The sequence below is a fragment of the Trichosurus vulpecula genome, chromosome 4 (assembly GCF_011100635.1).
Source record: "Trichosurus vulpecula isolate mTriVul1 chromosome 4, mTriVul1.pri, whole genome shotgun sequence".
NCBI lineage: Eukaryota > Metazoa > Chordata > Mammalia > Diprotodontia > Phalangeridae > Trichosurus > Trichosurus vulpecula.
In genome coordinates this window covers 392,344,212-392,369,703 of record NC_050576.1, presented here as the reverse complement: position 1 = coordinate 392,369,703, position 25,492 = coordinate 392,344,212, and the positions used below count along the sequence as shown (strand labels likewise).

At 40.8% G+C, this 25,492-nt stretch overlaps 1 protein-coding gene across 1 annotated transcript in view; it reads left to right on the top strand.

Moving 5' to 3' along the window:
• GAS6 (growth arrest specific 6) overlaps positions 1-25,492 on the top strand; it is a 94,275-nt gene that overhangs the window by 39,869 nt on the left and 28,914 nt on the right. The window contains exons 3-6 of the mRNA XM_036753284.1: positions 1,590-1,614; positions 4,229-4,291; positions 14,523-14,645; positions 17,839-17,961. Coding sequence (XP_036609179.1) covers positions 1,590-1,614; positions 4,229-4,291; positions 14,523-14,645; positions 17,839-17,961 — 334 coding nt within the window. The remainder of the gene's footprint in view (positions 1-1,589; positions 1,615-4,228; positions 4,292-14,522; positions 14,646-17,838; positions 17,962-25,492) is intronic.

Below are 25,492 nucleotides of genomic sequence, written 5' to 3'. Positions count from 1 at the left end.
AGGAGGCAGGTGCAGAATGATTGTGGTCATTTTGTGTTAGGTATATTTAGTGTGGGGTGAGACCAGTGCAAATTTAGAAAGCTGAATATTTTAAAAATTATCTGAAAGTTATTGAAAGTATGTAAATAGGCTCATAAGGTGAATTTATTTAACATTAATGGTTCTTTGTTTGTGGTTAAACCAAGTCAAATAAACACATTTTGTTTGAAAGTTGGTAAATCTCATAATATTTCTAGGTGTCCAGAACCATTCATCAGTTTAGGTGACCAAGATAGCAAAATCACACTACCCGTAATCCAAATTGCCTGTTGGGATTATAGTTGGTATACCAAAGATTATTTTAGCAGGTTAGTCAGAATATCAATACCGTCTCTATGGAATACAGCAGAGATTCTAGGAAAGTGTCACATGAGTGACAATACCAGTTCTGTAACAGCAAAATCCTAAAGAATTCCATAGGATACAGATACTGACATCCTTCTACCTATCTACCTGGCAATCGGTGTTCTTTAACAGTTTTAATGTCAGGTCCTGGCTGTGAATCTTTTTAAGTTCAATGCTAGTTCCTTATCCCTTGAGTCATTTATATCTTTGATTTCTCACCCTTCCAGGGTTTGTTCATCACTTTTGTAGTGATTTGGAGAGAGAGGATTTCATAAATGGTACACTGACAAAACTCCTTTAATTATTTTATTTCACAAGAGTTTTTTGCAAGCAATTGAAGGTGCATGGGGGTAATTGTTGTGCAGAATTACAAAGTTTTCCAAGTAATGGTCCAGTGGGAAAAGCATTGGTTTTGCAGTCAGGGAAGTTGGGTTCAAATCCTAACTGCCTGGGGCCTGAATTTCCTTATCTGTAAAATGAGGGGGTTAAACTAGATGGCCAGTCCTAAGTCATATTATCTTATGTTCCTTGGATAGGATTCTTGAGTTAATCAAAGAAAGTTGCATCCTGAATGAATCCTACTCCCGTCATGTCTTTCCCAACTAATGTTGGCCTCCTCGCAGTGCCATTAGAACAGTTTTCTGTGGATACCCTAAGCAAGAAAGTCCACCGGCTGTTTAGGAGAAATCATTCTGCACCTTTAGCTTTTTCTCTTATTTGCCTCTCTAGTCAGAGTAAGAAGTGTCGCTTTGTACAGAGGGCATTGTCACAGATACCATTGCATGAGAGCCCTTCTGTTGGAAAGGAAAGGAGAAGCAGGTGGCTCATTGATTCTCTGCTTTTCCCTTTGATTTTTATCCACTGATTCCTTTTTCTGTTTCATGGCCAGTACCTTTACCTCTTGGATAGTGGTGAAGTCAAGTGGCTTCCTGAACAGTCACTGCCAATGTTTACTCTGTGACTCATCTGTCAAGAACTTCTCCAACATGGGGCCAGAATTTGTGGTTATTTTTCACTACTCATCAAATGCATTACTTCCAAGATAGTGACTGTCTCAATCCACTTAGGCAAAAGAATATCCAGGTTGGCCCCAAACTTGGGCTGTGGGGTTGCTGGTATGGGCCATCAGCCACTAGCTAACTGCTGGTTGTATCATGAAATCAGTTATTGTGCTAACCAAACCTTTTTCTTTTATTCCCCCACAGGAATATTTTTACCCAAGATACTTAGGTGAGTCTTAATTATGACTTTTCTTTCACTGGCATTGTGGGAAGATGTACTTTATACTGGATAAATGCAAAGCACAATTATGAGGCTTCACCTACATACAACTTAAGTATAGAGGATTGCTTAATTATAGACTGATGTGGTTACTCTTAAGATCACACAGGCCAATTTTTTTTAAATGGTTTCCACTTAAATGACCTATATTGGCTGATCCTAATGGCTGTCTAAAACACAGTTTGGCTGAGATTCTACCTGTATCATTTAGAAATAGTCTGCCTGAGGCATGGTGGAAAGAGTGCTAGAGAGTCTGGATTTGAATTCTAACTTTGCTATTTATCGTATGTAAAATGATGGAGTTGGACCAGATAGCCTTAAGGCCCCTTACAACTTGAAACCTATAATGCCATAGCATAATACTAATATATTATATGGTCATAAAGGACCATGGGTAAGGAAACATGCTCCTAAAGTCATTGTTTCTAAAGGACATTTTTGTAAATTTCTTACTGATTTTATGCTTTCAGAAATTCATTTGTGTGGCCCAAATTTTAACTAGAAATAAAATATACTTCTGCCTAAAATTCCTGTTCACTACTGCCATAATACATCATAATTGAATTGCAATGAAAAATCTTGACGTCTTTCAGGTACAGAGATCAGAGCAGGGATTCTTTTACGTGCAAAGGAATGGGGCCCCAGATTCCTATCCCCACCTCAGATCCTATTCTTTCCATACACTGAGTATGGAATGGATGCTCCTGCCAGAAATACTTATTAGAACAGTTGTAGCTGAATGAATTTACCCATAAGGATGAGGGAAGGAATCAGAACTTCTGCATATAGAAGACCCTCTAGACCTTGGGATTGGGAGCAGTCCTTCTAGGCAGTATAGATATTTCCTACATCTGATGGGCAATAGTAGGACCTCATTAAACTTCAGAGGGACAGCATGGTGGAAGAAGGATGAAAACAAGCATTTATTAAGTACCTACTATGTGCTAGGTGTGGCAGCTAGGTGGTAAAGTGGATAGGGCACCGGGCCTGCAGTCAGGAAGACTCATCTTCCTGAGTTCAAATCTGGCCTCAGACACTAGCTGTGTAACCTTGGGCAAGTCACTTTACCCTGTTTGCCTCAGTTTCCTCATCTGTAAAGTGAACTGGAGAAGGAAATGGCAAACCATTCCAGTAACTTTGTCAAGAAAACCCTAAATGAGGTCATGAAGGATTGGACATGACTGAAAAACGACTGAACATCAAGATGCTCAAATGTTTACAAGTATCCCTTCTGATCCTCACAACAAGCCTGCAGTGTAGGTACTGTAATGACCCTCATTTTATAGTTCAGGAAACTAAGGCCTACAGGGGGCTAAGTGACTCGGCCAGGGTTACCCAGCCACTAAGTACCTAAGGCTAAATCTCAACTCTGGTCTCCCTGACTTTAGGCCCAGCACTGTACTACCTGGCTGCCTTGAGGAATATAATAGAAAAAGCGTTGGCCTTGGAGACAGAGACTTGAGTTCTAATCCAGTTTTGACACTTATAATTGTATGAACTTAGGTAAGTCATCTGACTTCCCTGAGACCCAATTTCTTCAGCTACAAAATGAGAATAAAACCACCACAGAAATATCTCTTGCACCTTCCTGACAGATTGTTGTAAGGCTCCAATGAGATCGTGTATATAAGGGTTTTTGCCAATCTTAAAGCACTAGAAAAAATGTCAAATATTAGGGTCGGTGGATGCAGGCATTTACCAGTTTTGAACCTCTGGCTACAATATATAGTGGTACTTCAAGGGTTTATGAAGGAGGGAACTTTATCCATATGAAATCAATCACGAGTATAGTCTTTCTGCTGACTCATAATTCCAGGTCTCCTCATTGCTTACCTGGCTGTGTACAGGGATTGTGTAGCCTCAGAAAGTACACATTTTAAAGTCTTTTTCTGAATTACAGAGTGACCTGTTTCTTGGAAGGAATTTTCTCAATTCTGGATGACTTTCAAATTAAAAACATCGTTCCCGGGCCATTTATGTGCCTTTGATAGGGAGTACAGTACACTGGAAGTCAGGAAGACTTCAATTCAAATCCTACCTCAGACACTCAGTTTGATACTGAGCAAGTCATTTAACTTCTCTGGGACTCAGTTTCCTCATCTGTAAAATGAAAGCCATTGGGCTTAATGACCTCAAAAAGTCCCTTCCAGCTCTAGTCTATGAGTTGTTACATGCTGGCTATCTTCATTGGCATGTCAGAGACCTCAAAGTACATTGGCAGATGTGTTGCCATATAGTAGCAACTTCAGTTGGTAGATGTTACGGTTTACTTTATTTTTTGATACCCAGTAGAATCTTGGGTAGAGTGTTCTAGTTTGTTTGAGTAATTCTCATTTTTGTTAGAGGTGAAAGTTTGTATTAACTGGGAAAATTTTATATTTATATACTATGATCCATCTGGAAGTATGGAATACTATATATGTGTGTATGTATGTCTCTGTACACATACACACATGAATTTCCTCTCCCAAGTATTGCTTAAAGATATAATAGTAATCATTTTGAAATATGACTCTCTCATAGCAGGTTATTATAATGAACATATGTCTTTCTCTTCCTGCAGAATGCATTGCAAAATATGGTTCCCCCTACTCCAGAAATGAAAATTTCATTTCATGTGTTCGTGGTAAGTCTCTTTCCTATAGTTTTTATTCTAAATACTATTGCTAAACAGGATGTGAATTTTATTCTTTGTTTGAGGGAAGGATTCCAAATGTCTGCTTTCTCCTGAAGAGGCTAGGAGGTCATCCCTAGGACTGTTTTTGTTGTTTGGAGGTGTTTTGATTTTGGTTTTTTATTTTTTTTTCACTGGCTGTCCTTGGAATACTCCCCCCTCCTCGCCTCTTCTGCTCCCAATTCAGCACTTCTGCCAAGGCTCAGATCAGGTGCCACCTTTTATCCAAGGTCTTTCTTCAATCCCAGAAATTCCAGTGTATTTACTTTGCAAGCACTTTGTACTTACCTGTAAGTGTGTACCTGTGCACATAAGTGCACGTACTTATCTGTGTTCCTTTGCATTCCCCTCCACCACCACCGCCCCATCTCTAGTAGAAGGCAAACTCTCTGCGGAATAAAACTGTGGTTTCTTTTCTTTTTTTCCTCTTTGAATCAACAATGTTGAGGACAGGGCTTTGTGCTTCATAATAAGCATAATCATAAAAGCATTTATGTGTGTCAGGCACTGTGCTGACTTTGTAATCATTGCTTCATTTGATCCTCTCAACAACCCTAAGCAGCAGCTACTATAACGACCCCCATTTTATAGCTGAAGAAATGAAGGTAAACGGAGGTTAAATGCCTTACTGAAGGTTGCACAGCCAGTGAGCGTATGAGGATGGATTTAAAGAAAGCCTAACACTACATCCTCTGAGCCACCCAGCTGCCTCTATTAGGTCTCTGCTTAGTAGGCGCTTTGCAATGGCTCATTAAATTGAATTGAATCGAATTCTGTTTAACTGAACTGAATTGGAATTGCTGACAGCAAGGAAAACTAAACGGGAAATAATTCATTTTCACGGACACATGGGCTTAACTAGATTCATGGGTTATGACAGGAGCTACTAGGATTGTTCAAAGCATTTTTTTAAAGTGTCTTAAGAAACAAGATGAGAAGCATAGCCCTTCCCAAGGTCAGCAGAGCACTGAACTTGCCGTCAGAGCTAGGCTTGGGTTCTCGCTTCGTCTCTTGCCACATGACTAGCAAACCACTTAATTTCTTCATGTGTAAAATAAAAATAATCTTTTGCCATCTAATTCCTAGAATTGTTGTGAAGGAAGTATTTTGTAGACCTGAAAGCACTATAGAAATGTGGGTTTTATCATTATCATTATTAGACACAGATGATGATGATGCTTATTGCTTAATGAAGCTCTCCTGTTGGGACCCAGCATCCCTGGGAGATTGACTAGTTAATGAGCAACAGAAGTCTGCCTCCCTGGGCTCATCACTAGTGATTTAATCTTGTGTTTCTTCTTCCACTAGACATTTCATATATGATTTCCATTCCAATAAACTAGAATAATATGATGGCCTCCCTCGCACACAAAGCATTTGTGGGTGTTGGTGACAGGTTGCAAAGACTGTCAACAGCATCATGCCAAAAGAGTCAGGTAGGACAAGAACAACTGTCTCCCTTAACAAGCAGGTGATAACATAGAGTCAGTGGCCATATGCTGACCTAATAAAGCTTTTTCTTGTTCTTTTATTTGTTTTTTTGCTGAACTGTCGATCAAAAAGCATTTATAAAATGCCTACTATGTGCTAAGCACTGTACTAGGCCTGGGCTTACAGAGCCCAAAACAAAAGTCCCTGTCTTCAAAGAGCTTACATTCTAACGACTAACAATGTTTCCTTTCATGTTTAATTACACACCATGGACTAGTATTACTGATTTTTAGTTGATTGTCCAAGCCTATTAAAACTAAAGAGATAATATGAGCCCCTTAGCCTGTGGAAACAATTACCCAATTTCCCAAAGACTTACATTTCTGGATCCTGTAAGAACTGTACAGAGACAAGGGGGTTTGAATCTTGTATGTATGGGTTGTGCTACTTTGTTTCCTTTCTTTCTTCATTGGTGCACTACACATAATACTCAAGCAGCAGGTTTTGTCCTTATGAGATGAGGGGGTGACTTGACTGAAAAGATACTCACCGAGTGTGGACACTGGGGAGCCCAGCATTTGCCTAAAGCAGGAGTTTTTAACCTCCTTTTGTATGGCATGAAAGTCTGTGAAGGCCGTAGTCTACTCTGAATGTTCTTAAATGCATAAAATAAAATACACAGAATTATAAAGGAAATCAATTATGCTGAAATAAAGAGAGACTTATTTCCTACTCTCCAAGTTCTTAGACTCCTTGCAATCTGTCCACACACACCAGGACAAGAATCCCTAGCCCAAAGTCTACAGCATTCCATTTCCTTAGTTTTCAGGGTCTCCTAATATTAAGAAGCTCAGCTTTTTTTAGTCTTGTTTTCCAGAAGGTATAGACATTTCCATTTTCCTCCTCTCAAAGCCAAAGGTTTCTGCAAGTATTAAAGCATTTTGGTTTAGGGGAAATGAGGTTCCTGGCATCAATATTTATTGCACATGATTTTTTTCTAGTTGCTTTGCCCGTTTTTAAGTGTTTTGCACTATTTTCTCTCCCAGTGTCTCTGTGTCAAAATGAGGTGGATGCTCACATGGCCTTTGACTAAGACAAGGTTGATGAATTCGACCCTCCCACCACTACCCCCCCTCACTGCCCTCCAGTCCCCTGTGCCTATATCAGATTTCCATGGGGAAAAAAATCTCCTGTGTCTCCTTCTGTAAAGTCAAAACAAACAAAGGGTGCTGTATGTAGTATGAGGCCTGAGTTACTACTTGTCACCCTGAAATACTTGGGGGGGGGACTCAAAATATAACAGAGAAAAGTATTCTTTTGTCAGTCAGCAAATGTTTCACATTCCATTCCACAGCAACGAACTAGTTCCTTCCTCCCTTTCCTGAGACACAGCTTTCTGCTGAGGCCAAGATAAATTCTTTATCTCCTGAACAACTTAATCCTTAATGCCACTTGTGAAGAGTCCAGCCTAACCATTCAGCTCAAAAAAGACCTTCCTGAGAGGGTTTTGGTCCAGCTTTACTGCCAAATACACAGCCAGGGAAGCAGAGGGTAGATGCTTCAGGAGTCCTGTTAAATAACTCTACTTCTCATTCACTCCTTTATCTGTCTGATTAAATTTCCCACTAAAAAGGGAGGCAAGAAATTTTAAAAAATCTTTTTGGGTATATGTGTTGAGGTGAAACACAGGGGTTGTTTAGAAATTGTGTAATCATTGTGATTTAGTGGATTTAGACTGCACTGGGATTCAGGAAACTTGAATTGTAGCCCTTGCTCTACTTTTTTTTAATTAACTATTTGACCTTGGGCAAGTCATTCTCCCTCTCCATGCCTCCATTTCCTAATCTCTTACTGAGCTGGAAAATCTGACCTAAGTTTTTTTCCAACTAATAATATTCCAGGATTCTTTGAAAAAAACTGTCCCTCCCTCACAAAAAAAGAACAGAGACAAGTTAGGGCAGTAACAGGAAGAAATACAGCAGACATCCAGAAATGGACCAAACTGAATCTTGATAAGAGAATCCAAGAGAAAAATCACAGTGAGTCATTTTTTCCAGTGCACAGGGAGATAGACAATGAAATTTATAGACACCAAGGGCTGCGTACAACATTCTAGTGCATTCCAGAGACAGGCTGGGCACCAGGGCAAGAGGTCCCAGACCTAGCACAGATAAACCTAAACTTGAGAAGGGGAAAAATATGTGTGCCAACTGGAAGCTTTGTTGTCCACTACTCAGTCCTGGTTCACAGATCTAGGGTTGACTAGGGGGAGGACTTAAACTTAGGGATGAGATGTGGTCATTCATTGTAGGTTCTTTTTACTGAACAATGAGTAAGGTTAATAGCAAGCAGCAGCTATGGGACTCAGATGCTAGGAATAGAGTAGGGTCTCATTTCTAGCTTTAAACCCAAGCTGAGTCCAGCAGCAGTCTACTAAAACACCAAATGGGGCAAGCTCACAGGCATATTGCTCAGACCCAAGCCCAGGTCAGACACTTACAAGGCTCAGACCAAGAAAGCAGTAATAAGACTTTGCATTGGTTCAGACCACAGTGGAAGCACTGAAAGTTTGCAGGTCCCCAGCCTGAACTGTCCATAAAATACTAGAAAAACACAATAATTAATGCCCCAAGAAAGCAGTAGCAAAACCAGCCCAGACATTCTGTCTAGAATGCCCACCCTTAACATAAAGTCCAAAGTCAGGAAGCAGGCTGGAAGAATAAGCAAACAACAAAAAGAACCCCACTATAAAGAGCAATTTTGGGGACAGACACAAATCCAGAAGAAAGTGATTCCAAAATATCTACAAGAAAAGCCTCAAAGGAAAACATAGCTTGGTCACAAATTAAACTGGAGTTCCTGGAGGAGACGAAGCAAAAGTTTAAAATGTTTTTTAAAATTTTTTTTTTTATTTTTGTGAGTGAGATGAGAGCTCTGGAATAAAAAAACTGGAAAGGGAATTAACAGCTTGGCACAAGAGATACAAAATCTTACCCAAGCAACAAACTTCCTGAAAATTATAATGAACCAAAAAGAAACTAATCATTCCATGAAATAACAAGAAATAAAACAAAGTAAAAGACTGTTAAGGTAGAGGAAAATGTAAGGCATCTCATAGAAAAACAACTGGCCTTGAAAACAAACCAAGGAGAAATAATTTAGGAAACATTGGACTACCATGAACCAAAAAATAAAAAAGTCTTAGCATATTTCAAGAAAACCTAAGAGAAAATTGCCCAAATCTCTTTATGTGTATATATATATAGGAATAATCATAAGTGACTAAACAAGGATCATCTATATTCTAATGTGGGGAAATGTGTCTCCTCAGAACTCTAACCTCATCAGGAGTCATCGAGGAAGTCTAATTATACAGAAGATCTGGGTTTAAGTCTGCTGTATCTTGATCTTAAAAGATGAATATGAAGAGAAATGAATGGGAATATATTAGGGGAAAAAGGAGAGCAAAGATTAAGGTATCTCTCATAATCAGGGTATGCAAGTAGAAGTCTATAGAAACAAGGTTAAAAGAGTAAGGACAGCAGGTAACATTTGAATCTCACTCTCATCTCAACTGGTCAAAGGAGGGAAGAACACACACACACACACACACACAAATACAGAGTTGGATTCAGAAATACATTTCACTAAACAGAAGGGGGAGAGAAGCTAAGCAAAACAAACTAAGAATTTACAAAAAGAAATTTATAGCAACTCTTTTTGTAGTAGCAAAGACTTGGAAAATGAGGGGATGCCCCATTAATTGGGGAATGGCTAAACAAATTGCTGAACAAATGTGATGTAAGACTGTTATGCTGTAAGAAATGACAAAGGGGATGGTTTTAAAAAAACCTGGAAAACTTGTATAATCCAATGCAGAGTGAAGTGAACAGATCCAGAACAATTTATATAATGACGACAATATTATAAAGACAAACAACTTTGAAACACTTATGAACTCTTCAGCATGACAGCCAACCACAAGAGAACTCATGATGAAACATGCTTTTCAACTCCTGATAAGAAAGGCAAAGAACTCCACGCAGATTGAGATATATTTCTTTTGGATATGGCCAATGTGGAAATTTGTTTTGCTTGACTATACATGTTTCCAATAGTATTCCTTCCTTCCTTCTTCCTTCCTTTTTCTTTCTTTCTTTCTTTCTTTCTTTCTTTCTTTCTTTCTTTCTTTCTTTCTTCTCTCTCTCTTTCTTTTCCTTCCTCCCTTCTTCCTTCCTTTTCTTTCTTTCTTTCTCAATTGGAGGGGCAGGAGAGGTAGAAAGGAGAAAAGATTTTCACGGATTAAAATTTTTAATTTAAAAAAATAAAAAGAAGAAAAATTATCCCTCTTCATGTCCCCATCACTAAGTAATCCCTAAGTATTTACCACAAGACCCAGGCATGCTGAAAAGATTAGGAAAAGGATTGTTTGGGGGCACAGCAGGAGTAGCAGTCACCAAATTATTTTTCCTATATCAAGACAAAGCACCTATCCACTGTTAATGAGCTACTTTGTTCCAGTGATGAATTTGGCTTTGCTCTTTTTCCTTAAGTCCTCTTGAAGCCAGGCACTTCATGCAGCAAATGAACCAAAGAAGTAAAGCCAGCCATGAAACTAATGCCTAAAGTATAAAGGTGTAGTTACCAGGTGAGCACTACTGAGAAAAGAGGGATTTAGAACATTTAGACTTTTACCTGAAGGTGAATTTCATGACTTTATGTTACTCTTTAATTCTTTAATCCTATTTTTATGTTTCATCATTACTGTTTTTATTGCTGGACCCAACTACTACCCATTTAATAGGAAAAGGTATTTACTGGTAACCGACCAAAGTCAACTATGCAAGTGTCTTAAAAATATATCAAGAGGCTATCTTGGATCTAGGATTTTGCAAGTATTTTGTTGACTGAAACTTTTACAAAACAAACTTTAAAGTCTTCCATCAAGGTCAAGGAGGAACTTGCTAAGACAGTAAAGAACAATTGTGCAAGATTACTTAGCTACAGAGAGAAGCTCCCAAAGTGCCAGATTTTCATCTTTCTGTGAATGCTGGGCGATCTGATATCTCCTTCAGGGAGCTAAGGTGACTCTCAGGTTTGAAACCATGTGCAGTGTTATTATTCATGCCAAATTAAAGTGGCATGGACAATGCAAAACCACAGTAACAACTACCACCACTGCCATCACAACTGTGGAATCAGATGATCAGCTGCTTGGAAAATCAGCCAGAAAACCAAGCATAAACTACTCTTCTGTGATTCCTTCAGGTACAAAGGTAGTGAAAGAAGCTTCACCAATAAAACATTTGTTGATAATCAAGAGGGAAAATTCCCCATTGGTGTTCTGTATTGCATGTTTTCCTAGAAATAAGCATTAGCCATTAAGGCCAATTTCACATTTATCCACTTCAAACACAAGGTGAAATCAAAATGATCTTAGAGGTACTTAAATTTGGATTCCAGAAGACTTAGGTTCAAACCCTGATTCTGATACCCACTAATTGTATGATCCTGGGCAAAACACAACTTCTCTTAGCCTCAGTTTCTTTACCTGTTAAATGAGGGGATTGGATTAGTTGGTTTAAGGTCCTTTCCAGCTGTAAATCTATGGTCCTGTGGCCCCATGGATCTATGAGTAGTACCCAGTCCTATAGATGATGTCATGCATTTCATGGTCTGTAATACAACACCTCCAGTACAAGTAATCCTAGACTTGGTTTATATCATAAAAGCATATCCCCCTGAGAAAGACTCCTTTCTCTATGACTGTGGTGGTCTTAAATTGTATAAGACCACAGAAGCTGGAGTGGAAAGAATGCTTGGTTTAGAGATAGAAAACCTGAGAACTAGCTATGTGATAAGCTACTTACCTCTGTAGGCTTCAGAAGTTCTTTTCCAACTCTTAAAATCCTATGGTCCTCATGTTGAATGATTGAGTATGAAATGAGAAAATATGGCACAGAGAAGAGAGACTGAATCTATCTTAGCTATCATGGGGAATTGATATTCTTAAAATTAGCCTACTACACCATTCCATTTGCATTATTCATATGTGAGAAAGGTATATTTAAAGCACCTATAATATTCCTTTATTCCCCTTCCCCAAAGGATACCAAAAAAAAAAAATGGCAACCATTTTCATTCCTTGGATAAGTCATCTAGGCCTTCTCAGTGCTGTTGGATCGAGTGAGGGGATCAAGTGAGATAAAATATGTTTTAAGTGTAAGTGTTAAAAAAAATTTCACATTGAACTAATAGTGGTAAGCATAATACTGTGGAGCCAGGGCCCTACTTCCGTGATGCTGACCCTGTTTAGCTCAGAAGCGGCCCCAAGGCTATCCAGAGAATCTTAAGATCCAAGGCCCCATGGACTAAGTATGTGCTGGAAGAGTTCATCCTCTCCTCCTCAGTCTGGGCCACTTCAAACCAGATAGTACGTAATGTTTGGTAGGGACGGCGATGTTGTACAACCTATTGGCTAAACCCAAATTATATAGAATAGAGAAGGACAGAATAGAGTTTATGTGGCAAAATTAAACATCTATAACATCACAATTGAGCAATTTTTTTCCAATAAGATGAAATTTAATAGGTATAAGCAAAGTCTTACATTGATTCAAAACATCAATCTCACGAATATAGATTGGGGCAGATGTGAATAAGCAATAGGTCATATGAAATAGACTTAAAGGCTTTAGTGGCCTGCAGACTCAATATGAGTTAACCATATGACAAAACAGCTAAAAAGCCAGTTTCAACTTCAGCTGCATCAAGGGAGGCCTGATGTTCAGCACCGAAGGAGGCATTCCACACTAGCCACAGCTCATCTACTGGACTTTATTCAGCTTTCTAACCAGATATTATTTAGAGAGTCAGTGATCTGCATTCTGAACCCAAAAGGTCAGTTTGAAGGGAAAAGGGCTCATTTACATTTTCTAACATAAACTTAAGGAGCTCCATCTCCTGCTTTTCTGGGGCTCCTTATAGGTCAGGGACTGGTTGGGTAGTACTTAAATCCAAGGGGTTAATACCTGAGACAAGGAGAATAAGATTATGGAGCCTTCAAGGAATGCAACAAGGGGAACATAGTTGTCTCTGAACAATGACCCTTTTCTTTACTACGTTGAATCCTATCACTGAGCAAGGTTGTGAAAAAGTCGGCAAGTATTTAACGAAAATGTTCAGTGTCTCAAATTAGAGTGGAAAGATGAAATCTTGGCAATTTAAAGTCTATTACATAGTAACATCCTATCCTTAGCCCTCCCTAGTTCTCCCTCCCCCTTCCAATCCCCCGGAAATTCCAGCCATTGAGACTTTCGATATAGCAGTGGGCATTGTGCAAATATTCTTTGACGTCTGTGTATAATAATAACTCGAAGCCCTGTATGGTAGAAACTTCTTAAACTTTTGGATTACTAATTGTCACATTTGGGTGAGTTTTCCTGTCTCTGTGATATTGTTTCTGTTGGGTGCTGTATTGGACTGCATCATGGAAACTTCAGTTGTGCTGGTGAGAACCTACTCTCTGCATGAATAGCAGCTACATGAGATCTGTTCCTTTAACCATGGGGCACTGAAAACAACAGGCTGGAATTATGCAAATGTTTAACTATGTACTTATTATGCCCAGCTCAACTTGTCATCACTTGTACCAGATCAGCTGAAATTCATTTAGAAATGAGGTTTCCTTGTTGCATTGATTGAATCAAAGTGAGCAAACCCAACCAGAAATTCCAGTCACTTTGGAAATACAAGTCTAGATTTGAAACTTCTTGGGAGTATTGAGGTGGGGGTTTGGGAGGAAAGGAGATGGAGAAAGGAAGTGAGAGAATGAGACAAATTCTATCTTGGAGTATAAAATTAATTGGAAAAATAAAGACATCCAATTTTTTTTAAAGTCCCTTTCATGCCAGAATACTGAGCTGTGGAGGGAAAATATTTGTGCTCCTTTGAGGCAATACCTTATTTCAGAGAGATTCGTCTCCCTGTGACTGGCATGCTTCTGGCTTAGCAGAAGGGGAGGGTCTGGTAACCTCACAGTTACCTTTTGCTAATATTCCCTATGAAAGAAACATTAACTGAAGATGATGGGAATTTTAGCTAAGCATCAGTGGCAGGTTACATCCCTGGGCCTGGCTTGGCCTACTGAGAGAAGTTGTAATTAGGGAGATAAAAGATGTTTTGAATTAGTCTGGAAGCCCTTTGGGTCAAGTGGAATGATTCCATTTGATTTTTCTCCTTGGGAGGTCCTCTGGGATCCTTGGGCAAAGCCAAGGTCCTTCTCTTGCTTCCTTCACCCCAGACTTGAACATTTCTGGGTCACAGCAGTGTTTCCATCTGGCTAAAGTGGGTGGGCCACTCCTTACTCCAGAGTTTATAAGAATTTTTTTTCCCTGAAATTGACCACTGAAATCTGTTCAGAGCAAGATGCTGTGTCTTTCTACCAACCATTGTCCAAAAGGTGAGAGTACTGGTGCTGCTGGTCTGACAGCCAGCGTGGGGAGGATAGTTCCATGCTCACATGCTTTCGGTGACCAATGACGTACTTGCCTTACCATTTTCCATTGAAATTCCTCTCAAGACCTGGATGCCTTGTGTAGCTGGGGGGCTCTTTGAGAAGACCACTGTACTCATTCCTTTGTATTCCTCTCACTTATTAGAGATAAATAAGTAAGAAAGCTGCAAATGCAATTGGAGTAATTTTCCTGAAATGTTTCCTTTGTCCTTTGGGTTTTGTTGTTTTAAAAATCAGATTTGCCAGACCAGTGTACGCCATATCCCTGTGAGAGAAAGGGAACGATAAATTGTCAAGATCTGATGGGGACTTTCTACTGCCAATGTAAAGCTGGCTGGAGCGGAAGAATTTGTGACCAAGGTAAAAAGAAATGCCTTCTGACTATCGATATCTTTCTCATTCTACTTGCCTCCCCTGACAGTAAGAGCTGACTAGGACAAAGATACTTAGGACCATCTGTAGCATGGTGGCACAGAAGGAACACTCGCTATATTTGAAGTTAAGTTTATTTTGGTTCTAGTCTTGGCCCTTCTTGTTTCCTGCAGTGTGACCTTGGGCAAGTCACTTAACCTCTGCTTTATAGGGATACTTTATAGGGTACTTTGGTACCTTCCTCATAAGGGTTGTTGTGAAGAAAGCTCTTTGTAAATCATAAATCACTATTTAAAAGGAGAGTTATACATGCAAGTCTGAATTTTAGAGGGTAGGGAACATCTTTTCTCCTGTCAATCCCTTATTTCCTTCCCTTCTGCCATTTTCTATTGAGTGCTGAACCCTTGTCTTGCCCCAGACACAGGATCCTAACTCTGAAGCAAAGCAGGGGAGCAATGTAATTCCTTCTTTGTACTTCTGGAGAATGGGAGCTGTCTTTAGCTGAGGGGATAGGACCACAGACTATGAGAAGGGAGAACCCTGTTGGGTTCCAAGCAGAAAGTGAGCATCGCATGTGTTGATATTGCTAGCCATGTCAATCCTGTGTTCTTCCAGTTCAGACATCTGTGACTTTCCCAATATTGGGCTGGCATTATTGTTGCAACAATTCGGCTGGCAGCTGCCGTGGGGGTGAAAGACCAACACAAGCCCAACAACAAGAACGCTGCCAGCACAGGTTCTTCTGATCTGCTTTACTACGGAAAGCAACGTTAGGAGGTTAACAATCTTATTTCAATCCAACATACAAATATCATTCACTTAGTTCAGGGGGAAAAGCCAGCACCCTGAACTTCAGAGCAAATACAAGCAAATGACAAACATACATTTATAAACAGACCAAATACAATTCATAGTTACCAAGAAACCAACATTTGAGTTCGGGAGCCGGGGAGCTCATAACAATGGCTGGCCCAGAGTCACATGCCACTCCTCCTGTGGCTCAGAGCCCCCAAGCAAATAGCTCTGTTCTCTCTTTTTATACATCATCTCAGTGACCAGAACTTAGGCTCCCGCTATTGGCTCTGGTTTTAGCAACTCCCCTTAGGACCCTGAGGGCTTCATGCCCACATAGGCTTAGCACCTAGTAATTAGGGGTTTGGGCCTGGGGCTTTGCACCTAGTAAGGCTCAATCAAAGAGACTTAATTAATTTATCACTCTAAAACAGTAAGAAAGTCTCACCTTAGTTTCCAATGCAATTCCCTAGAAGGAAGAATCGGAAACCCAAACGTGGGGTGACAGGACATATACCCAGAGGGGCTTTTCTAATGCAAAGTCAAATTACCCTTGGGAAGTAATGCTACAGATATAGTTTGCCCAGATTTATTAAAGTCTCTTATGCTGTTCTTATGGAAGAGAGAGAGAGAGAGAGAGAGAGAGAGAGAGAGAGAGAGACAGAGAGAGAGGGAGAGAGAGAGAGAGCGAGAGAGAGAGAGAGAGAGAGAGAGAGAGATGTGGGCTAACAAGATAATGAGATTTATTCAAACTAGGGGCCAAAGATGAGTTTTGATCACTGTTTAATGGCTACTTTCAAAGTGGTCTCCCATTGGATGTCCCAAGGATCTGTGTTTGATCCTGTGCTGTTTAACATTTTTATCTATAAATGTTCAGGTGACCAAAGTGAAGTATAGCATCAGATTCCAAAAAAATAACTGACAGGCTAGAACCAATGTTCTCAATTGAATCCATCATGAGATGAAGGAAAGTGACTAGAGAGCAGTTTCTCTGAGAGAAATCTAGAGGATTCATGTGACATGACAGCCCCCTTTTCCCCCCAAAAGAGCAATAATTTGCTATTGGGCTTTGAGGAATAAGGAAGAGAGAATACTGTTGTATTCTGTCCCAATCAAACCCTATCTGGAGTATTGTCATCATTACTGGACACTATGTCTTTGGAAGGCTATTGTTCAACTGGAGAGTTTCTAGAAGAGAAGGCACCAGGATAGTGAAAGTCTCAAGTTCACACCATACAAAAACTGGTGGAAATAACAAGTGATGTTTAGTCTGGAGAGGAGAATCAAAGGTAATTTAATAACCATCTTCAAGGATTTGAAGGGCTATCCCATGGAAGAGAAATTTGATTCTGTTCTTCTTAGCCCTATAAGGCAGAACTAGGAGAAATCATTGGAACAGGCAAATTTAGGCTTGGTACTTCCTATCCAATAGAGCCCCAAATGGAATGATCTGCCTCTGGAGAGAGTGGGTTCCCTCCCCCAAGAGATCTTCCAGCTAAGGCTGGATGACCACTTGCCTGGTGTGTCATGGAAGGAACTCTTCTGTGGGCATAGGTTGGACAAGATGGCTTCTGGGGTCTCTGCCAATGAAGAGGTTCTGTGATTTTGAGAAATAGGGAGAAAGTTATGGGGGAGCTTTCTCCAAAAAGGTATTGTTTCCAAAAAGGTATGGTTTCCAAAAAGGAAAAAGTCATAGTCTGGTACAGTACAAAGAGCTCTGCCATTAATTAGCTAGATGAGTCATCCTGGGCATTTCTTAGGGCCTTCATCTCCACATTTGTCAAATGAGGGGGCCAGCCTAGCTATGTGTTCCTGGGTAAATTACTTAACAACTCTGTGCCTTAATTTCCTCATCTGCAAAATGGAAGGGTTGGATTCAGTGGTTTCTGAAGCCCTTTTCAGCTCTCAGTCTATGATCTTCTGGACCTATGCCTACAAGAATATTTTATATGAGCAACATGGTTTGGGGGGAGAGGAATTGGACCAGGAGTTCAGAGATCTGGATTCTAGTCCTGGCTCTTTCAGTAACTGACTCTGACCATGTACAAATGGCTTAACTTCTGTACCCTGGTTTCTATATCAATAAAATGAGCAGGTTAGATTAGATTGACCTCCAATGGCCGTTTCCTGCTTCTTATCAACTTTATGACTTTTAAAGTCCTATGTTAAAGGCCTAACCAAAGAAGATTCCAATGAAGTGTCTTTTCCACCCAAGATAATAATTCTGTTGCCTCTGAAATTTGGGTCAACACCTGAGGGTTACCCATCAGTCTGAGAGCCTGGAGACAGATGTGACATATAGCACATACACTATTATTAAATCTCTTTATGCCATTATGCCAGTTTCTGCTATCCAGCCATCCCAAGTTACCTTTGTCTTTCCTTTTAGATATCAATGAATGTAGCCACCAGAATGGAGGCTGCAATCAAATCTGCTACAACCAGGTTGGTGGCTTCTCCTGTGCATGTTACAGTGGCTACAAGCTCCTCCCCAACAATAAAACCTGTGAAGGTAAGGGAAATTTTTAACATAAGATGTCCTAAGTTGTGAGTCAGTGGGGGCCACTTGGCTCTAGGTCTCCCTCTATCTCCTGTGCCCCTTACCCCCCTTTTTTCTCTGCAATTGTACCTTCCTAATTGCCAGCTGCATGGAATAGTGTTTGTTCTCCCTAAAAGAAGCTGCTGGAGAACTATGGGACCTTTTCTAATTGTGGGCTGAGAGGAAGAGAGGGGAAAGGAGCCAGGAGAAAGTCAGTACATGCCTAGGCATGCCAGTGGTCCCCAGGCTCTACTCTCCAACACCATAACATTAAAATGACTCACCAGAGAATTTGTGGGTTGGAACTGGCCTAGATTGGTCCAGCTGATCAGCCCTCACATCCTGACTTGGGAAGAGGGGAGAGGCTTGGCACGACCAATTGTTATGACTCTTTCCAGTCTCGATGGGCTTATTATACACAAGTTTGCTGTTTTGGCATTGCTTTCTATACTGGGGATAAAAATCACAGCTGGGACATTTCAAGAGGAACTATGCCAATATCACGGGGGTCACCAGGCTTGATGCAGCCTGCCAATAAAAAACAGAAACCCCATGTGCCTCTCATTTATCCACTGAGCTGATATGGATTGTTTGTTCCACCTAACCATCCCTACTAGAAGACTGTACCTTTAATGGTCTTCTGTTCTCTTCTCAAATATCCTAATCCAAGACAGGCAGCTGATGAGCCCAGCTGGCCTCTGTATCCTTGCTTCTTCTTTAGAACATGCCCTTTAAGTCTATGTATGTACAGAGGGGTGCAGGGAAGCCCCATTCCACATCGGATCTGGCTGTACCCTGTACCATATAGGCTTCCAAATTTCCTCTCCCTCCATGGAGTCAGGAAGGCCTGAGTTCAAATCTGGCCTCAGATATATATTATCTGTGTGACCCTGGGCAAGCCATTTAATCGCTAGTTGCCTCGGTTTCCTCAACTGTAAAGTGGAGGTAATAACAGCATCTACCTCAAAAGGTTGTTGTGAGGATCAAATGAGATAATATTTGGTTTAAAAAAGCACTTAGAATGGTACCTGGCACATAGTAGATACCATCTAAATGCTTATTCCCTTCCTTCCCTCCCTACACCCTACGTTTATTATGAGGACCCAAAGAAAAGTGTTTTGCAAACTCTAGAGCATTGTAAATGACAGATTTTGCATTGTCCTGTCAGTACTGTTCACCTTGCCTCATATCCAAGTCAAGGACAATGAAATTTAAACCCAACAGATGAACTGTTTTGGAAAGATTGCTTCCAGGATTTATTTAATCACCCTTTTAAGATCTCCAAAGATGGAAACCTCACATCTGCTGTCAGGATCCTGTTCTGACAACCTGTTGTTCTTCCAGTCAAAAGGGTAGAGTGGATTGAACATAACAGAAAATGAGTCAGGAGTCTGGAGTTCCCATGAACTTGGCTCTCCTGTTACCTAGATGTGCCAACTTTACTTTCCTGGGCCTTGGGCTCCTCACATATGAAAGGAGCAAGTTGGTTTAGACAGTTATAAAGCATCTTTCCGCTCTAACATTCCTCCCCTCCTCTTAGAGTCTTAGAGTCCCTTCAAAAGTCAGCTTAAGCGCCCCTTCTTTCCTTTTCTCATCCCTGCCCCAACAGCTACTGCCCTCCCCCTATTCTTTGTATATGTTCACATGTTTTCTCCCTGCAAAGACTATAAACTCCTTGAGCCCCAAAATTGTTTCAATTATCTTTGTATCTCTACATAGAGTAGGCATTTAATTGTTGAATGAAGTATTAAGGAATCTGGAGGGTCCAATTGAAAATATCTACTTGAATTAATAATTTAAGCATATTTTAAAAATCAGCCCCTAATTTAATTAAATAAGCATTTATCAGGCACCTGCAATGTCAAAGGCCCTGTGCTTAACACACTGAGACAACACTGACAAAGAAATGAAATTTTATTTCTGCTCTCAAGGAATTTACATTCAAGTGGGGGTTATAAAACGTTCAGAAATAAGTAAATAAAAGTAATTTGAGGAAAGAGAGACCACTAACTCACATCAGTCTGGCATCAGGAAAGACTTGTATGGATTTGCAGGATAACAGATTAGCACCCGGAATGGGACAGCTCCTCCTGAAGGCCATAATCAGATGACCACCGATTCAGTTTCTTTTTAGGAAACTAAAGACCCTCCTTTCCTTTTACCTTCCTTCTAGAACTTACTTTCTACCTCTGAATTCAGTGACCATCTTTTCTCAACACTTTCCAGTCTCTCTACCTCCCTTTTGAAGCATGGTAACCAACAAAAGTTTTCTCTAAGAAAGGCCTTTAGTAATCAGAATACAATAGAAGCCTCAGTTTCTTGCCCTTGAGTTTTATAAAAGCTCAGGTTTTTCATTTAGCCTGGAATGACAGGCTATCTTCCTCCCCCCTTGGCTTTGCTTACTCATTCATATGCAGGTCCTGATGAGCAGGCCACTGCCCTTGGAAATCTCCCTTCAAGACACTAATTAGCATAATACTCACTCTAGTGGATCCTTCTTAGATCCTGTGGGTGTGCTCTCACAACTTTCTCCTTTCTTTTAGCCTTTGTATTTTAACTTTGGAACTCCAAATCTATAGACAAATGAGTCTTAAAAACTTGGGGTTCAACTGTCCTTTTTTTGGCATAGAAGGAAAAATCAAAGCTTTTTCACATCACAGTCATTGCCAGTGTGATTCAGAAATACTAGGGCAATGCCATGCAAAGTCAGTCAATCAATAAGCATTTATTAAGCACCTACCATGTGCCAAGTGCCAAGTTCTGGGGATATAAAGAAAGGCAAAAGACAGTCCCTGCTGTCAAGGAACTCACACAGCCTAATGAGGGAGACAACTTGCAAATCACTTTATATAAACAGGCTATATGCAGGATAAGTTGGAAATAATAGAGAGAAGCCATGGAAAGAAAGTGGGATCAGGAGAGGCTTCCAGTAGAAGTCGGCATTTTAGCTGGGGCTTGAAGGAAGTCAGGAGGTAGAGATGAGAAGGGAGAGAATTCCAAGCATGGGGGACAGCTAGAGAAAATGCCCAGGACTGTCTTGTTCAAGGAACAGCTAGAAGACCAATATCACTGGATCACAGAGTATGTGGGGGGGAGGGGGTGGGTGGGTGTACAAGGTGTAAGAAGACCAAAAAGGTGAAGGGAGGCAGGTTATGAAGGGCTCTGAACAGGGTATTTTATATTTGATACTGGAGGAGACATTCAGTGGAGCTTATTGAGTAAGAGAAACAGGGTATTAGGAAGACTACCTTGACAGCCACATGGAAGATGAATTGGAGTGAAGAGAAGTTTGTGGCAAGCAGACCCACTAGCAGGCCATTGCAATAGTCCAGGTATGAGATGACAATTTACCCCAGGGGGGTGACATTGTCAGAAGAGAGAAGGGGGCATATGGAGCAATGTTATAAAGATAAAATCCACACATCTTGGCAAAAGTTTGGATACGGAGGATAAGAGACAGAGGAGGCTAGGATGACACCCAGGTTGAGAGTCTAGGTGACTGGAATGGAAGTTAGGAAGGGGGAGAGTTAGAGTGAGGAGAGGTCGAACTAGACCTATTACTTAGATTCCACAGAGCCTCCAAAAAGGTGGCTAACTCAGGCATGATTAAGAACGTTGGGAGCAGCTATCTAGCTCACTGGATAGAACAGCATCCCTACAGTCAGAAGGACCTGAGTTCAAATCTGGCCTCAGACACTTACTAGCTGGGAGACCCTGGGCAAGTCACTTAATCCCAATTGCTTAAAAAAAAAAAGTATCGGATTTGGAATCAAGAAGACTCAGGTTCAAATCCTGCTTTCCATATTAGCTGTATGATCTTTGACATTACTTAACCTTTCTCAGATTCAACTTCTCCCTGTTTAAGAAAAAAAAGTGATAATTATAGCACTGACGTCACTGGTTTGTTGTGAGAGATCAAATAAGATAATATACCTAAAGTGTTTTGCCAAAATTAAAGCTCTATAGAAATGCTAACGATTATTATTGTTCTGGTGGTTCCCAGAAAAATAAGGCAAGGAACACCAAACCCAGGCAAGGGCCCCTTCAACCTGAGCTACAGGAGACAGAGAAACTCAAGACTTTTGGATTGTCTGGCTTGCTTTGCTTTCTGCACAGAAGGTGAACCGCAGAGGGCCGCATGCCTATTTGTTCTGAGCAGTGCTCTGTGGTCTGTGTTGGCAGAGGGTCTGATCTGCCCAGTCTATTTTATTTGGAGATTAAGGAAAGGGGTAGGGGTAGGGGCAGGGGTAGGGGGGGGGACTCATGCAGGGCCATGGCTAGCAGAGCAGGCCGCCTCAGTAGATGTAACTGTCCCCTTGTTTTGGTGTCGGCATGAATGCTATTTTCAAGGGGCCTTCTTCCCCTCTGATGGTGTTGAGCTCTGCTGGCAGCCTGAGTTTTCCATTGCTTGCTGCCAATACTACACAGCTGTAAATTCCTTCTGAGTGGAGCTCTAAAAGTATTTACTTGACCTAACTCTAACAGGCTTCTTCCCTCGGCCATTGAGATCGCTATGGTTGTGGTCATTCCTGAGCATTTGCTAAACGCTATGAAGAAGTGAACATATGAGTATTAAGAATGAGAATTTTGAATTGTGGAAATGAGAAAACTCGGTAGGAAGGCAGGGGATTATGTGAGAAACTAACTCTGGACTCTCACCCATCTCCATCTCAAAGTATGCATCCATTTACAATTATATTCGACAAACTTATTAAGTGCCTACAATACCCCAATTCCACCCACTTTACCGGACTTTAGATAACAAAACACCAAATGATCTAGTGGAGAATATAGGGTTTGGAGTCAGAAAAGGTTTAAAATCTAGCCTCTAATGTTTGCCAGCTTTGTGACCACGGACATTATAGTTAACTTCTCTGGGCTCAATTTCTTTGTCTGTGAAATAAGACTGATAATACCAGTGATACCTACCTTATGGGAGCATTCTGAGGATGAAAAGATAAGGACTTTAAAGCTATGTTTAATTGACAGCTGTTATTAAGAAGGCTGCATGGCATGGTGCTCAGAGCTTAGAGTAGGGCTAACCTGGGTTCAACTCTGGCCTCTGATGTTTGCTGACTATATGAACTTGGACGCATTACTAAATCTTCAGGTGCCTCAGGAAACTTCTAGGACTTAGGTACTCAGTCATATAATATCCTGGGTCCAACTACATAGGCGAAGGGAGATCTATGCTAATGAACTCACTGATCCCTTTGTACATCAGGATTATTTCATGAAGTTGGACAAGAACAATTTAGGTGCTTCTTGGTTCATAAGAGGAATTTGGAAAAAACAATGACCCAGAGTCAGAACTAGATTTATGGCCCAGATCTGATATTTAATGGCTATACAAAACATTTCACCTCTCTGAACTTATTTTCTCATTTATAAAATGAGCATATAGTAGCACCTATCACAGGGGATTGTTATGAAATTCAACTAAGATGGTGTATGTGAAGGCTTTGCAGAGAGCCAACTGCAAATCTTTTTTTATTATTATTATCCACAGAATTGAGAGCATCACAGGCTTATAGATTTAGAGCTGAAAGGGACCTCAGACACCATCCAATCCAATCCCCTCATTTTATAGCTGAGAAAATTGTTACCCAAAGATTAATTAGGTGACTTGCCTAAGGTCACACAGGACGCAAGTGGCAGAGCTAGCATCTGAAACCATCTCTTCTCACTTAGGGCCGCTAGATGGCACAGGGGATAGAGTGCCAGGCCTGGAGTTGGGAAGACTCACCTTCCTGAACTCAAATTCAGCCTCAGACACTTACTAGCTGTGTGATCCTGAGCAAGTCCCTTCATCCTGTTTGCCTCAGTTTCCTCATCTGTAAAATGAGCTGGAGAAGGAAATGGCAAACCACTCCAGTATCTTTGCCAAGAAAACCCCAAATAGGGTCACAAAGTGTCTAACACAACTAAACAACAATAAAACTTCTCACTTAAAATCTAGAGTTCTTTAACTGTGAGTAAGGGGTGTGTGTGTGTGTGTGTGTGTGTGTGTGTGTGTGTGTGTAAGAGAGAGAGAGAGAGAGAGAGAAATGGGAAATGTAATTTCACTCGAAGTTGCTCCTGGTAAAGGACTTTTTCTACCAATGCTGAGAAGGGGCTGAACTGTGTCTTAGAAAGTTACCTAGGGTCACTTAGAGGTTAAGGTACTTAGACAGGGCCACACAACCAGTAGGTATCAAAAATGAGAACATAGGATCCTAGATTTAAACCTGGAAGCTATAATGTCTCCCCCCTAAGTGTTCTCTTTTCCAGGCTAAATATGTCCCATTTCATATGCTAATCCTCACATGGCATAGATGGAGTCCACCCCATAGCTGCCCTTAGCAGAGAAATCTTTGGGCCTTGGTAGTAAATTTACCAAGTTATTCTCCAGGCGTCATTCCTGTGGGCCTTCCTCTATGGCACAAGACCCAGCAGAATTTTATTAGCTTATACTGTATCAATAGAGAGATTTAAAAGGGCCTTTTACTTGTCAAATCATGTCTTTTCTTGCTGTCCCAGAGTTATTTAACTCTGTGGCTCTCATCTTTATTTTCTTCTGATATAGAGTCTCTGATACTGCCTGTTAATATCAAATGCTTTCATCATCTCAGTAAAGCTATGTAAAGGTCTCTGTGTTGTTCCTCGGATTTTTCCTGTAATTGTTATATAGCCAGGATCTTATCAGCTGCACTGTGCTGTGATCAGAAACCAGGCCAAGCCTCTGGGTGTACAACATTCTGGGATGTTATCCAACTGAGAAGAACCTTAGCCACTGTTTTTGGCAGCAAAAGAGTAGTCCCTTTGTGGAAAGGATGCCTCTTCTGATAACCAGGTACATAAAATATTCCTGGAAGTGACAAGCAATATTTGGGCACCTGGAAGCAAACTTGGGGCTTTGTTAATAGGCTCTAGAACTGTTTTTACCTAGATCTTTCTTGCCCAGACTTATCCTCTCTGAAGTTGTGGTATACAGGATAAGAATCAGGTTCTGGAAAGATATCCTCTGAATCTGCAGTCGACCTGAGAAGTTGGCATTGACATTGGCAAGGCTAACAGACGGGCCAGCCGCTGACTGAAATGAAACTGTACTGATGCAATCCAGTGGCTATTCACTGCAGACTGCATAATCCCCAATTCTCTGCTGAACATAGAGAATGAAGGGCACAGAGAAGGTATGGCCCATTTCTTGAGTGAGCTGGGGTATTCTGAGCAGGCTGTAATGGAACAACCAGCACTATCACATGATCTGCCCTGGTGTCCATGCCGTGGGACTGTGTGCCGTACGTGAGGTTATGTTATAATACGATCCAAAGCTAGATAAGCAACCCTTGTTAGACCAAATCCTGGTCCATGGGATTATTTATAGCAAGGCTCCAGTGTATGTAGTTTGTCTGCTGCTGGACATTTGAATACCTCTTTCAGAGAGGTCAAGACCATCTTTCTACACCCTATAGTGCTAGGTTTCTTTGCTCTGGGGACATTTTTATGGAATGGAACCCACAGG